This window comes from Psittacula echo (genome assembly GCF_963264785.1).
Source record: "Psittacula echo genome assembly, chromosome: 1".
In the NCBI taxonomy this organism is placed as follows: Eukaryota; Metazoa; Chordata; class Aves; order Psittaciformes; family Psittacidae; genus Psittacula; species Psittacula echo.
The window spans coordinates 161,049,868-161,065,931 of NC_137735.1; the positions used below are offsets into that span (position 1 = coordinate 161,049,868).

Below are 16,064 nucleotides of genomic sequence, written 5' to 3' on the forward strand. Positions count from 1 at the left end.
TTGGCTTGGCCACCTCACCCTCAAGTTCCTTTACATCTCCTGGGTGATGCAGTCCAGAGCATGAAACAACCCACCAAGGGTCTCATCCTTAACCTTTCCCATGTGGATGTGAGACTGACCCTTTGGCGGACCCCTTCAGAGAAGGATCCTGAGGCTGCTCCTTTCCAAGACCCTCTATGAGGAACATGGATGGATGCAGAAACACATTGAGCCGCTCTGCCACTGCATCATTCCCTCTACAGCATCCTTTACACTGCAGTGAACTAAGAGAGGCTTTGGCAAGCATCCTCATCCACGTCTGAAGAATAATTACATTCTTTTATGCCTTTTGCAAGCTCTTTTTCAGCCTTGTTGTGGTTACATGAAACCTCTGTGCATGTATGTTCCCTTCTGTGCCATGTGGACACGGTGACTTTTTGCAGACATAAGAAACCACCCTCAGTAGCTTCTGTACCGTGGTGTTTTGCTGTACGTGTCCTTTAGCAGGTCTGTTCTGGCACAGAGCATGCATTAGCTTCAAGCCCCCAGGGTGGTATCTTTAAAGGGAACTCTCTGGAGGCGGAAGGAGAAGATTGGCTTTTCCTTCTCTTTATAAAGAGACTTCCTTGATTTTATCCAATTCCCCTTTTTAAAACAGTGTCAAGTGCTGAAGATTTCTTGGCTTGTGCTGCTTCCACGGGGATGCTAAATCTGAACAAGTCAGACTGGCTCTGTCTAGAGGCCTGTGGACAATAACACTGCAAAACAGCAACACATGGAGCTGCTCTTCCCCTCCTGGCTTCCCTGACAAGCTGCTCTGGGCAGTCACTGACACTTGGTTTCAGTTTCACATCTGAATAAGACACTTACCCAGCTTGAATGGCAGTAACCACCACATTTCCCATCCCTATTTCTCTGCAAAAGCTTGCTCTGATTATTTTTCTGTTTATTAAAAGTAGGGTTAATGCCCTGGTATCCACACAAGTCCTTGGATAGAGAAGCAGGGGGGAAAGGGGCACAATTAGAGGTTACACATTCAGTCTTACAATGTAAGTTTTCACTCTTACCTGCAAATGCCATAATCTTCACTATTTGACCGTGCTCAATTTTGTGATTCAGAACCCTTTGCTGTTCGTGGGTCAGCTTTACCTCAGGCCGGCTGTTAAAAGCAGAAAGCAACAGAGAGGGAAAGGAATGAAGGACATAAATACTGCCACATAAACCAACCACATCAACTAAGAGCAGAAGGAATCCAATGGAACGACTGATCCCCTCCCACAAGCAGGAAGGTGGCACTAGAGCTACTTGGTTATTGTGCAAAGGAGAAGAGCAGGGAATGAGAAAAGACTGGAGATAGCAAAGGGAAAGAATAAACCCTGGGGAATGTTCTATAGGAAAAGATCTTCTCAAGGGGCCTAAGCCATGCTTTAAAGATGAATCTCGCACCGTGGCTCCTTAGGCTTACTGAAAACAGTGACTTGGGTTTGGGTGTTTTGCTGCGCTCTGATGTCTCAGCATACAGGACAGATCCATTCTACTGCCTCTCAGAGGAGCCGAGAGCTCTGAGTAACATTAAGAAAGGCATTCAGTGCAGTTGTCTTCATAAAGGTCTAAACCCTGTAATCGGCCAACAGCGTGAACCACCTCTTTGTGCAGGGTCCTCTCCAATACCACCTGTAAGGATGGGAAGCCTTGTTTAAGCATCCTTGCCATTCCACAGCTGGCAGTCAGGTGACTGCCCCCAGGACACATCTTTTACTGAACAAGCAGATTCTGCTTCGGAGACTTCACATGGAAGGGTGGAATGAAAGGGCTGGGAAAACAGCCTCTGATTTATTCATTTTATTATAACCTCTAGCACTGTTGTGCCTTGGGTCATCAGTGGTTGGATTGATCTTTGCTAGATCCCTGCGACAGATGAAAGCACTACTCCTTCTGCAGGTAAGGATGAGGAAACTAATTGACTCTACAGCAGAAGGGGAACCAAGCCTGGACCTCCACAGGCCAAGAAAGCATTTCACTCCTCACTGTCCTTCCTTTCTAGGCAGTAAGTTACCAACCAATGCTAACTTATGATATCTATATATAACATTATGTTAATATTAGCATGATATTAATATTACATTAATATGTTCCAGTTATCCAACAGGATCCAGAAAACAGGAGCCAAATCAACGCCCTGTGGCTGGTATCTCATTCCCTCCCATGCACAGGAAGCAGTGCTCACAAATGAACAGCCACAGCAATGCCACCAGCAAGCCAACCCCTTGACTGACTGCACTTTATGTTTCCAGGGGAACCCACTGCTAAACTTAAAGCAGGTTCTCTCCCCTCCTTCCAGAGCTTCTTATCCATAGGGAGAGTGGTGATTTGGGAAGAGCACGCGGAACTGTGCTCCACCAAAATATAGATCCACCAGTGAATAACAACTGTTAAACTCGGTGCTTGGAAATTCAATTTGTACAGACTTAAGGCCTGGTTTTCCTCTGAGAATTCAGGGAGAAGAGGGAAAGGAGCAGAATAAGGGTTTGTACCAATCCTTATGAGTCTTGTCAACCAGCTGCTACCAGGAAACACTTGCTCCCCCTCCAAGGTTCATCCCTCCACCAGGACCCTGCTTACTTATCACCTACAATAGCATTACCCAGACCGTAAGTCTTGTCTGCAGCACGAAGCCACCGCATCCTCTTCCACTGTCTGCATCGTCACAGAAGCATTTTCCATCAGGTACAAGCAGTAGAAAATGCTGTAATGGATCCTGGTAGAAGAGACAAGAGACGAACTATCATTGAGAACTCATCAATAGCAAATGAAATGTCTGCAGCTACCTAAAAGACCCCCAACACCTCAAATAACTCCAGTGGGAAGGGGCACAAAGCCTCAGGCACTCAGGGAGTTGCAGGAGACAGTGTTAACAGTAGTTAGTTCTGCCTCGAAAAGTGACTGCTCTGTTTGTGGCCTCCTCCTCACTCCTGCTAGGTTTGGGTTTCAGGGTCTGCCATGCAAATGTGACCTGGGATCAGTCCACAGCATCCTTTTGCTCTCCTGAACCACTATGAGCAACAGCCTAGGGGAGTCTGAGAGAGAATGTGGGGCTAGTTCAGGCTTCTGAAGTGAACCAGTTTCATAAACTGCCTTATGATGATCCTCTGACAATCTTTCATGGTGCAAAGAATGGAGCCCAGAGACTCTGTGGCTTTATTTATGCTGGCAACAGCAGGTTTAAAAGGAACCTCCATGGCACACCAGGGTTGACACCACTGTGGTTTTACCTCTTTTAGTGCAGCTTTGGTCCTGTGGCCTAAGAGGGCCACACTCCAGGACAAACCTTGTGGCTTGCATGAGGTGACCTGCATTCTCAGATTCACATCGCTCAAGGAGCTGCAAATAGGATTCAGACAGTTCCTCAAGGACAGGTTTTCCTCCTTACACCCCAAATCACAAACCTCGTGGAGTTTGAAGAGTTAATGGCAGAAGAGATGGGGTCATTCCTACCTCTTCTCTCCTCGGTGGAGGTGGGACATGGGTGACTTTGACCATGAACTCTCATTGCTAGCAAGTGACACCCTCTGTCTGCCCCACCCTTAGAAGGTGTTAACCCAAGTTAATGACCTTAGCCAGCAATTAGCAATCACTAACAGGCCAAAGAAGCATCCTGATTTCCCTGTTTGGTAGCCTGAGTACATGGCCCATGCCTGAGTAAGCAGAAGGTGAAGTGTTTAACACAGGCTGGTCTATGCCGCACAGAGAGCAGCTTAAAGAACATTCTTCTTCCTGGCTATAGATCCATTTTTAGTTCAGTTCCTCTCAAGTCTTCCCTTAAGAATCAGTTACAGGTGTCCTTAATCCTTATCTCATCCTCACTGTAATTCTGTGGGCTCTGACCTGCATTACCAGGCACCTCTGTGCACAAAAGACAAGAGGATGGATCACTACCTACATGCAGAGGGAGCCCATGGAGTATCACGTAAGAGGAGTAAAGTAATCGGTCTCAGGAAGGTAAATACATTAAATTGAGAAGTGTATCTATTTCTAAGCAGGAAGCTTCTATGATTGCTTTAAAATCTGCTTTTCTTTCTGAAAAAAAAATCCTATTCCTTGAGCTTTATCTCCTGAAAAACAAGTGGATTATGGAACAGTCCCGGAATTAAAGCAAATCTAAAGGTAATGCTCCTGAATGTTCCTGCAACAAGCTAGAGATGTGCACACTGTTCCCAACAAACTGCACACAGAGGAACCAGAGAGGCCTAACCAGGAGGAATATTATGCTCATTAAATATATAGAAAATATATTTCATATATATATGTTCGTATATATTTCTGATATAAAAATATAGTTATTCATATATATTTATATATGAAATATATATTCATATTATCATACATAATATAACATATTTAACATACATATATTAATACATATTAAATAAATATGTTATATGTATAGAAATATATGCTCATGGGCATATATTCACTGTATATATTCCACATTACTATAGCTAGAAAGAGGCAGGCAGACAGGGAGCATCTCCCTCCTCCTTTACCTGTTAGTGATGACGATGCTCTTGTTTCTCATTGCACACAGCAGAGTTGCCATGCAGTAAAGCGTCTCGGTCACATCCACAACAGAGAGGGTAGAGCAGGGTCTCTGTAGACATTTGATCAGCTTCTGGATGTCACTGACGCCGTCGGAGAAAAGCACCATGACTGCAATGATGGCCCAAGTGCTCTCAGGCTGAGGGAGGCAACCAAGAGAATGAGCAAAAAGCCTTCAGGAGGCTTTAGGAGCAGGGAAGCGCTGCTTCCACACTGGAAAAACACTTCTGCCATGACAAATGCATAACCTGGAGCAGCTCTGCTCTAGAGCCAGGCTGAGAGAGCTGGGCTGGTTCAGCCTGGAGAAGGCTCCTGAAAGGGAGACCTTAGAGCAGCTCCAGTGCCTAAAGGGGCTGCAGGAAACCTGGAGAGGGGCTTTGGACAAGGGCCTGTAGGGACAGGCCAAGGGGAATGGCTTTAACCTGCCAGAGGGGAGACTGAGATGAGCTCTTAGGCAGAAGCTCTTCCCTGTGAGGGTGCTGAGGCGCTGGCACAGGGTGCCCAGAGAAGCTGTGGCTGCCCCATCCCTGGCAGTGTTCAAGGCCAGGTTGGACACAGGGGCTTGGAGCAACCTGCTCTAGTGGAAGGTGTCCCTGTCCGTAGCAGGGGCTGGAACTGAATCAGCTTTAAGGTCCCTTCCACCCAACCTATTTATGATTGTAGGAATAGTATCAAATAACACCCCAAAGGGAAAACCCTCAGACACAGGAAGGCAGATCTGTCCTCAAAGCACCAGGAATTGTTAAACCTGTTCCATAAACCAGGTAATCACTGTTAAACCTACCCCAGCCCTGCTCTGTAAATGTGGCAGCTTGTTGACAACACAGACTTCAGCCTTTGAGAAGAGGTGATGACTCTTCAAACACTGGAGAACTGCACCAGGATCTACCTTCCACCTGGTGGGTATGGCAGACACACACCTGCACAGAGCGGGAACAGCAGCATTTGCAAAGAAGCTTTATCAAGTGGGTTTATTCACTTGATATATAAATATATATCAAGTTTCTATAGTGATATAAATAAAGCCTTCTCCATAATACCATCGTTTTAGTCTCCAAGTTCTTTCTGTCTGTCTCAAAGTCTCCTTTCAGAAGATGGACCCACTTTGCTCCTAAACCAATTTGACTCTATTGGCACCACCTAATTGCCAAACATCATTCCCTCTAGACTACAGAGGTCTCAACAGAGCACTTGCTTTTATCAGGGACCTGACTTGGGCTTGGCTTTGACTGATAAGTAACTGCAGGTCCAGGAAAGCAGCCTTTCAGGAAAGGAAAAGATGGGAATACATTGGAGATGGGAGAGACCAGGAAGAAGAGCTCAGATCTCACACCCTCCACGAGATCCTTGTATTTTACCTAAGCCCAGGAGATGCTGAGCCTCTGTGACTCATCAGCAGATGGAAAAGCAGAGCTGACGTGACAGATCCTAAAACACAAAGTGATGCTGAAAGGGATGCTTACATTGGGCCTCACTTTCTCCAGCACAGTCACCCTGCAGGAAGCAACCATGGAATATCCTCCCCCAAGCTTGTTGTTGGGTGCCAGAAAGCAGCAAGTGACAGAGCAGCCCATATTTGACTCTGTCATCTAATGCTTGCCTTGGAGCTCCTGGCAGCTCCTCTCAATTGTTGAACCCAACCTGGCTGTGCTCCGACGTGCAGGTCCATCTCCAAAACCTTCCTTTGAGCCTCCAAATGCAGCAGCTGCTTGTTGGCACCCTCTTGCTCAGGCTCTCCTCACCTCTTTCCTCTTTTGATGCAACAACCATCTCCCTGCCCTCCAACAGGCAACACCATTCAATACTGTTCTTCCACCCCCTCTTCCCAGTCCAGCTTCTCCATCTCTTAGTACAAGGCTATCCCTGCCTAGCCTCTCACTTACCCATCACTTCTCACTTGCTATCAATGATGCAAACGCAGAAGGGACTTTGGAAGCCAACTGCTCAGTGCAGGGACAACTTCAAGCTTTGGTCATTTGTCCACTTGAGGCCTGAGCATCTCTAATGATGGAGATTCCCAGCCTCTCTGGGTCAGTGTTTGGCTGCTCTCCTAGCATCTAACTGGATTTCCTATATGGAACTTGTGCCCATTGCCTCTTGCCCTCTCACTGTGCACCTCCAAGCATCATGCTCTCTGTGGCCTATTATTAGACATGGGAAGACAGCGATTAGGTCCCCTTTCCACCTTCTCTTCTCCAGATTTCATCCTCTACTTGTACATCTCCTCAAACACCATGTTCAGTTTTGGGCTACAGGAAAGACACTGAGGTGCTGGAGCATGTGTCCATGCAGCTGGTGCAGGGCCTGGAGCACCAGTACTATGAGGAGCAGCTGAGGGACCTGGGGGGTTCAGTCTGGAGAAGAGAAGGCTCAGGGGGGACCTGATGGCTCCCTACAAGTGCCTGAGAGGAGGATGGAGCCAGGAGGGGCTGGGCTCTGCTCCCAAGGAACAAGGGATGGGACAAGAGGAACCGGCCTCAAGCTGCACCAGGGCAGGTTTAGATGGAGCTGAGGAACAATTCCTTCCCCAGAGGGTGCTCAGGCATTGGAACAGGCTGCCCAGGGCAGGGCTGCAGTCACCGTCCCTGAAGGGCTTTAAAAGATGTGTAGATAATGGCTCTTGGGGACATGGGTTAGTGGTGGCATTGACAGTACTGGGTTAACAATTAGACTCAATGATCTTAAAGACCTTCTCCTAAATGATTCTATGACCACGTATTCCAAACAGAACAAGGAAGAGGAAAATGGAAGTTTTTCACCTATTTGTAGAACCCTTGTAGTGATTTCTACTCATCTTCCTGTCCATCCCCCTCCTGTTTAGAGGACAAACCTGTTGTTCTCCTGGCAATTCACAGGATACAATGGAAGAAGACCCAAAGCAAGGAAGCTCTGAGGATCTACAGGTACAAGTCAATGCTGAATTGGACTCACCTGATCAGCCCAAACACACATCCTTCCTGCTCCTTTGTTATGGCAAAATCCTGCATGACCTGTTCAACGCTGCGCAGGGCCGTGGCCTCTTTCTTTAGGTACCGATGGTACAGCTTCTTCCAGGGAATGAACTGGAATGTGAAGCACATAGAACCATCTTTCACCTCACAGCACTGGAAAATAGGCTTCTTCTGGCAATAAGCTCATCAATGTGACAGCCAAAGACCTGGAGTTCAAAACATCCCTGGAGCTTGATGAAAACACCTAGCATGAGATGGGGAAGGGAAGAAGAAGCAGAGAAAGACAGACTTGTCCCTCATAGCCTGCAAACATGCCTGTAAGAGGCTGGTTTTAATAATATTATGGGAACAGGGTGATGCTGGTTCAGTTTCAAACACAAAAACATTACAGAAAGGGGAATATTTTCAACACTATTGCACAGAGCTGCTCTGAGTGCTTAAAATCCCTATGTCCATGAAGCCTGACCTTCCTGCAGCCTGCTGTTTGGACTGCTTTGGTACAACCACCAGGATCCTGCCTTTTGGGCTGTGTACAGAGCACAGAGCAGATCTGGGAGAGGACTTGAGCATGCTGAGCAGTCAATGCATGCATTTGTTATGCATCGCTAGGTCTTCAGGCTCAAAACGTGCTGCTAAAGCAGAGTGAAGGGGATTGACGGGCTGAGAGCTGGGCTGGTTCAGTCTGGAGAAGGTTCAAAGGAGACCTTAGAGCAGCAACCTGCTCTAGTGGAAGCTGTCCCTGCCCATGGCAGGGGCTTGGAGCTGGAGGAGCTTTAAGGTCCCTTCGACCCAAACCATCCCATGATTTTATGACACCTCCTGCATTGCGTCCAACCTCACTCATCCCAAGTTATCGGCAAGGCACAAACTAGAACATGGACCCCAGGAAAACCTGGGCTGTGATCAATCCCCCACTGCTCTGCGCCAGGATGAGGAACCTCTTTGCACCAGCTGAGTGCTTCCAGTGCGAATGGAGCGAGCTGAGCAGCGCTGGCTGCCTCTGAGCCACCTCTCTCATTGGATGCAGAGATCTCACTGCAGCCAAAACGGGTTCACCACTGTTTGCTCTGTGAGAGCCTCGACTGCAGATGGATCCAGCTCCATACAACCAGAGCTAAAAGCCTTTCCTCTAAAGTCACTTGACTACAAAAGAAACCATACACACAGACTGGGGCATGGGACATACTCCAGCCACAAGAGGACACTGCCCAGTCTGGAGCTGGTGTCCAGCATGACCCCTGTCAAACAGAAAGGAAGATTCTGTGGAGTCTTACAGGACGCTCTATCCATGTTATGGGAAGTGCTAACAGATATTAGTGATTTAGCTTAAATAAGTAAGTTTTAATAGTTTGAGTCAGAGTATTGTGTGGTTTAGGATGCTGTTTGCTCAGCTTTAGCTTTACAAAGCAGCTAGGTCAGCTAAAGCCTTAGGCCAGAAACTGGACTTTCAGCAAGTGATGCTTTCAGCTGGAACAGAGTTAGTTTTCCCAGTATTCTTCCCAGAAGCTGGCGCAGCGCTGTGTTTTGTCTTTAGTGTGAGAAGAATGCTGTGATTACACTGATGGGTTTAGCTGTTTATTAAAAAGTCCTGTTCATCCCAAGTCCAGGACCTCTTCAGTGTCCCATGGTCTGCCATTCAGCACAAGAAGCACAAACCAAAAGATAAGGAGACTACCGCTGTCTGCAGAAGCTGGAGCTCCACAAGATAACAACAGCTGCATCCAGCTCTGGGGCAGCAGCACAAGAGGGACGTGGAGCTGTTGGAGCGAGTGCAGAGGAGGCCATGGAGATGCTGCGAGGGCTGGAGCAGCTCTGCTCTGGAGCCAGGCTGAGAGAGCTGGGCTGGGTCAGCCTGGAGAAGAGAAGGCTCCTGAAGGGGAGACCTTAGAGCAGCTCCAGTGCCTAAAGGGGCTGCAGGAAACCTGGAGAGGGGCTTGGGACAAGGGCCTGTAGGGACAGGCCAAGGGGAATGGCTTTAACCTGCCAGAGGGGAGACTGAGATCAGACGTTAGGAAGATGAACCTGAAGCAGGAGGAAGAAGCGCATCTGAGAGTGAGTGAGGAGTCAAAAGGGACACCCATGGGCTCACTGGAGCCACCCGCTGCAAAGAGACACTGGTCCCAGCAGTTAAAGTCCCGGCTGGTGTGTGTGTGACCCCTTGAGTGGTGTGTGAATGCTTAAGCAGCAGCTTCTTCCCTAACATAAGAAGGCATCACGGGAAGTTAAACCAGGATAGATCTTCCGATAGAGGCTGGCATCCAAAGATGCCACTGGGGTCCAGAGGACCACAAATTGACAAAAGAAGACAGGATATGGGCATTAGGAACAATAAACAATTTAAAGAGAGAGACATAGCACATGTGTAGCCACAAGACTAAGAGCAGAGCAGAGCAGTAGGAGATGGAAGAGGTTCAAATCAGTATCACAGCAAGTCCTTACCAGTGGATCACTGACTATGTCCCTCCAGCAGCGACACACCAGGCTGAGGTTCTGATACAGATCAATCACAGGTAGGAAAGCAAAGATGTTCCTAAGGACTTCGACAGGCAGCATATCAATACTTCCCTGAGGCACTTCCCAGGTCCGAGTCCCCAGGAGTCCATAGTGCGTATCAGGGACTGGTTCAATTTCCATATCATCAAGTTCCTGCTTGATCCAGCTGTGTTCTGGATGAACCACCAAGGGCTTCTTCTCAGGTTCAGCCCACAAATCATGCTCTGGCTTGAGGGTACCTGCAGTGGACAGAGGCTGCTTCCTGGAGCTTTCCTTGGGAGCTGGTACAAAGTCATCATCCTCCAGAAAAGCAGAGTCATTGCTGAAGGAATCATCAGTGAAGGTGGGATCCAGAAGTTCTTCTTTGATCCTCCTGCTCTTCGTCCCACCAGCACCAACCTGTTGTGTCCAAGGGACCTTGAAGTAATCAGTGATGTTGAGCTGACCTTGGCCTGCAGAAAGAGGAAGAACACGAGTGGGGTGAACAGATGAAGGGCAAAGCACACTGCTTCTGAGCTAAAAAGGAGCCTGAAGGTTGTATAAAGTGGTGGTTATCTCCACAGGGCTCCTCACAGGTGTATGAGCTTCCTACAGGTGAATTATCCTGCCTCATGGTGCTTCCCTGGCAACTTACAGAAGTCAACAGAACAATGTCCATCTCTTTCCACTGTCTACAGGAAATCAGAAGGAAACAAAAAGCAAGGCTTGAGTTGTGGTTGTGTTCCCCAGGCTGAGGTTGAGCTCCCAGTCGTTATCACTGGTTTTAACCAGGTGAGTGAGAAACACACTAAGATATTAGAAGAGCTTCAAGGTTTAACTACTCTGCACCATGAGAAGGTCACAGCACCAAGCCTCTGCTGCTCCTACCATGCTATAAGAAAGACCAATGTCTTCAAGAGGATAAACAATGATTTCTTGCCTGGCTGCACTGGGGACCATAAAGGAAACTGAAACTTGGCAAGAGACTGCTCTCAGCAGCCCTTCCTTCCTGACAGCCACACAGTCCCTGTAGCACACAGCCTAGAGTTATCAGCACTGATAGGATTCATCTGTCCTGCTCCCAGAATACCCTGGTGCTTGGCTGAGAAGCAACTCGAGAAGAAACAAATCACAAGCAGTTACTGCTGATGCCTGATGCTTCAGGATGCTCCTGAAGGTGAAGCTGAAAGAGGTCTGATTTGAAAGACACTGCATAAAATGAACAGGGAATGCTCGTGTTTAATAGCCTAAATCCTGCGGCATCCAAGATAATGAGGTATTTTAAAGTGAGACAGTCAAAGGTATCACTGGCATGAAATGGAGAAGTCTGAAGACAGAGTCCAGGACTCTGATGTCTCATCTGGCCTCACTTCAATCTGTGAAGCGAGTCACCTTACACCAAGGTACAGAGAGACTCCCGAGCATCCCAGGGAAACACCACAATGCTTCTAAGTTTCATCTTCACAGTGACCAAGGCACAGAGGAATGATTCAGGATATAGTTCTTTCCTTTCTACTTGTCTCCTCAGCCACACATGTGTGTAGCAACTCCAAGTTGGCCATCACAATGTTTCCCACTCCCAGGAAAGCTGCAGATCATTAATATCAGCAACACTTCAGCATCCCATATAACTAATCAGCTCATTATTAGTTAATAACAATCCCAAAGAGTATCCAGAAGCAGGAGTCACATCATTAATAGTTTCTAACAGGAGTGTTCCTCAGGGAGAGCTGCTGTTCTCCACAGGTAGTCTCCAACAGCTCAACACCAGAGACATGGTGGCATTTCTGGTGTGAGGAGGGACTAAACACACGCAAAGACAAACTTGACCCTCATAGAATCTTTCTATGGAATCTTTCTCTAGCTACCTGGTTTTGCAGAGGCAGAGATTAACCCCAGTTTTGCCACACAACACTCAAAGCCAACCAATGTCTTCTATTTGCACTCACTCACTTGGCATTACTCCCCTTCAGTTTTGGCCCCCACTGTCTCAGTTTTGGTCCCTGCTCTACAAAAGAGATGTGGACAGGCTGGATACGGGCCACAAAGAAGATCCAGGGACTGGGAAGGGTGTGAGGAAAGGCTGAGAGAGCTGGGGTGGTTCAGCCTGGAGAAAAGGTGGCCCAGGGAGACCTTATCCCCACCCTCCAGTATTTAAAGGGTGATACAAGGACGATGCAGACTCCCTTTTTACAAGAAGTCCCATGGAAACGACACAGGGTGATGGCACAAGTTACTCCTGGGGAGATTCCAACGGGACACAAAAGGAGAATTTTCCATCATAAGAACAATCAGCCATTGGAATAATGTCCCCAAGGAAGTGGTGGAGTCCCCAACATGGACACTCCTAAGATTGGGCTGGACAGGGTGCTGGGACATCATGTCTAGGTCGTGCTTTGCCAAGAAAGGTTGGACCAGCTGATCCCTGAGGTCCCTTCAAGGTGGGACTCCATGATTCCAACCAGCACAAGCTCAGGGATGGATTAAACAATGCCCTTTTGCTCCACACTGTACCAGCACTGCTCTCCCCCAAACCCCTCAGCCTTCAAACCACTCAAAACCGGTACCTCCTCGGCGTTTCCGTGTTCGGTGGCTGGGATGGAGGCCCCTGTTTATATCTCCTCTGCTTTGGCTTTGACTCAATGGCTGTGTCAGGGAAGATGAACCTTCAGCAAGAGCTTCACAGTCCTGGGCTGTCAGGTGGGTTTTCTTGAACCTCTTCCCTGCTTTGCCAACACGCAACAAAAAACAGACCCCAAAGTGTCAGCAAAGAACAGAATAAACCCCATGGCTCTGACAGAGGCATAAAAACAGTTTCCTTTTGGAGCTTCAGTCAGAAGTTTCTCCAAATAAGTCACAGACTGATTTGGGTTGGAAGGGGCCTTAAAGCTCATCCAGTACCAACCCCCTGCCACAGGCAGGGACACCTTCCACTAGAGCAGCTTGCTCCAAGCCCCTGTGTCCAACCTGGCCTTGAACACTGCCAGGGATGGGGCAGCCACAGCTTCTCCGGGCACCCTGGGCCAGCGCCTCAGCACCCTCACAGGGAAGAGCTTCTGCCTTATCTCCAACCTGAACTTCCCCTGTTTAAGTTTGAACCCATCACCCCTTGTCCTATCACTACAGTCCCTGATGAAGAGCCCCTCCCCAGCATCCTTGTAGCCCCCTTCAGTCACTGGAAGCTGCTCTGAGGTCTCCACGCAGCTTCTCTTCTCCAGGCTCAACAGCCCCAATGTTCTCAGCCTGTCTCCATATGGGAGCTGCTCCAGCCCCTGATCATCCTGGTGGCCTCCTTTGGACTTGCTCCAACAGCTCCATGTCCTTCTGATGTTGGGGACACCAGAACTGCACACAGTGCTGCAAGTGGGGTCTCATGAGAGCACAGCAGAGGGGCAGGATCCCCTCCTTTGAGCTGCTGCTCACGCTTCTTTTGGTGCAGCCCAGGATATGGTCACAGCAGAAGCTCATACAACACTCTGCTGAGGAGCTAAGGAGGGCAATGCATCATGTCAGGGTGACACATCTGCATCACTGCAACAGCGACTGCACCCCAGGGCCCCTCTCCTGCGTTGTACGAGGCTTCAGAACAAAAGGGGACAACATAAAACCAGAACCCTTGCAAGCTTTGTGGCTCTCGCTATAATACCATATAATACTAACAGCAGTTGTGTAATGGCAAAGTATCATTAGGAGGATGCTGAGGCAGACTATGAAGGCTGAACTGTGCCACCACGCAACAGTGATTCACCCAAGGAAGGTCAGAGCCAACATTCGAACATCCAAACTTGAGCCTTTCACAAGTAGATCCAGCTGGGATCCTCTGCTAAGGAGGAATCATAACCCCCTCACAACACAGCGCTTCTCCATGAGGATGGGTAAGAAGCAGCACAAATCTATACGAAGAGCTAAGAAAACCTTACTTGAAAAATGCACAAGCTCCTCTCTTTCATGCACAGGGCAGCCAGCAGGAAAGGAACACAGAATGCAATTCACTGCTACCAAAAACGCTCATGGGAAATCCAAAACGATGGCACAGGATGGGCTCCCTCCTGACAGAGCTGCCAGCAGAGCACTGCTCATGCAGTTTCACTTCTACTTTCCTACTGTGCTGTGGTGCAGAGGATAAAGTCCTCTAACGTGTCTCTGGCAGCCACAAGCGATGGACTAATCCCATCCAGCGGGATCCAAGGGTCAGTTCATGATGCTGCTTCCTCCCATTCAGCCACGTCAGCACAGCAGAAAGGCTGTTTTCTGACTTCATGCTCTTCAGAACACAGCAAATGAGCCTTCAAACAGCAAATGAGGCAAACAGAAGATAAAAAGCAACGCAAGACAGTCCTGTGACACTCAGGGACACGGGTTCATGGTTGGCCTTGATGAGCTTCAAGGTCTTTTCCAACCTAAAAGATTCTTTGATTCTATGATTCTACGTCAAAATGGTGTTACTCACTCAAAATGGAAACCTTCTTTTGGATTAAGCAGCAGGAAGCATTGAAGGGCCCCAGTCCTCTGAAATACACAGAGACTGCAGATGTCAGAGCTGAGGTGAAGGCCCTTAGTCCAGTCCTGGAGCTGTCAAACACAGAAAAGTCTTGCACAATATCAGAACAGAGGGCAAAACCACTGCTCCCTTGACCCCAGGACAGCAAAACCCCCCATGCCAGGACCATGGCAGAGGGTTCAAGTGCACAAACCCAACACAAGGTAACCCCTGTCCTGCACCTCCAGAGCGTGAGCAGCAGCTCAGGGAGGGGATTCCCTGAGACCCCCCCTGCAGCCCTGATCCAGCTCTGGGGCAGCAGCACAAGAGGGACGTGGAGCTGTTGGAGCGAGTGCAGAGGAGGCCACGGAGATGCTGCGAGGGCTGGAGCAGCTCTGCTCTGGAGCCAGGCTGAGAGAGCTGGGCTGGGTCAGCCTGGAGAAGAGAAGGCTCCTGAAGGGGAGACCTCAGAGCAGCTCCAGTGCCTAAAGGGGCTGCAGGAAACCTGGAGAGGGGCTTGGGACAAGGGCCTGTAGGGACAGGCCAAGGGCAATGGCTTTAACCTGCCAGAGGGGAGACTGAGATGAGCTCTTAGGCAGAAGCTCTTCCCTGTGAGGGTGCTGAGGCGTTGGCCCAGGGTGCCCAGAGAAGCTGTGGCTGCCCCATCCCTGGCAGTGTTCAAGGCCAGGTTGGACACAGGGGCTTGGAGCAACCTGCTCTAGTGGAAGGTGTCCCTGCCCATGGCAGGGGTTGGAACTGGAGGAGCTTTAAGGTCCCTTCCAACCCAAATCAGTCTGGGATCCCATGACCCACTCATCCTTCACCTGCACTCATGTTTTTCTCCTTTTCTCCAGTTTTCCCATTGGTGACAGCAGATGACACGTGCTAAGCAATTGTTGTGTTACGAAGTTCCATCACCGTTTGTGGCTTCCATCACTGAGGAACACGATGGGGAGCAGAGCCGGTCAGCCACAGGAAGATACTTCAGCTGCGAAGTGAGAGGATCAGCCTCAATACCAATGGTTCGCCTTATTGCAAACCCTCCAAGGTTAAGAAGCCTCCCCCTATTATCAAGCCCCCCCCCATGCCAAGGGCCCCATCATTGCTAACGACCCCCATTACCAAGCCCCCCCATTATGAACCCACCACAATACCAAGGGTCCCCATAACAAAGTCTCTCCAACGCCGAGGAGACCCCTCCATTACTAAGCTCCTCCCGTTATCAAGGCCCCCCATTACCAACCCCTCCCCATGCCAAGTTCCCTTCAGTGCCAAATGCCCCAATTCCAAGGACACTCCCATCACCAATCCCTTCCCATTATCGAGCCCCCTCCACTGCCAAGGCCCCCCCACAACTACGGAGCCCCCCATTACCAGGGGAGCCCCATTCAGCCTTAGCCCGGCCTTACCTCCCACAGCCGCCACCGCTACCGCACTTTCCGCGCGATTCCGCCAGCCACGCCCATTTTCGCCCTATCCACCAATAAGAGAACGCGCTTGGCCTGGCGTCACCCGCGCTGAGCCGCAGGCCCCGCCCCAGTCCTCCATATTGACCAATCATAAACCGCGCAGAGAGTGACGATGCC

The 16,064-nt window shown here is 49.2% G+C and overlaps 1 protein-coding gene across 1 annotated transcript in view; it reads right to left on the reverse strand.

Moving 5' to 3' along the window:
- FBH1 (F-box DNA helicase 1) overlaps nucleotides 1–15,944 on the reverse strand; it is a gene marked incomplete at its 5' end in the record, with an annotated part of 34,269 nt that extends 18,325 nt beyond the window's left edge. The window contains 11 exons of the mRNA XM_080610522.1: nucleotides 1,047–1,138; nucleotides 2,624–2,737; nucleotides 4,524–4,714; nucleotides 5,360–5,495; nucleotides 7,507–7,637; nucleotides 9,966–10,471; nucleotides 12,566–12,721; nucleotides 14,449–14,570; nucleotides 15,303–15,321; nucleotides 15,397–15,466; nucleotides 15,915–15,944. Coding sequence (XP_080466648.1) covers nucleotides 1,047–1,138; nucleotides 2,624–2,737; nucleotides 4,524–4,714; nucleotides 5,360–5,495; nucleotides 7,507–7,637; nucleotides 9,966–10,471; nucleotides 12,566–12,721; nucleotides 14,449–14,570; nucleotides 15,303–15,321; nucleotides 15,397–15,466; nucleotides 15,915–15,944 — 1,567 coding nt within the window. The remainder of the gene's footprint in view (nucleotides 1–1,046; nucleotides 1,139–2,623; nucleotides 2,738–4,523; nucleotides 4,715–5,359; nucleotides 5,496–7,506; nucleotides 7,638–9,965; nucleotides 10,472–12,565; nucleotides 12,722–14,448; nucleotides 14,571–15,302; nucleotides 15,322–15,396; nucleotides 15,467–15,914) is intronic.
- Between the last annotated feature and the right edge of the window lie 120 nt (nucleotides 15,945–16,064).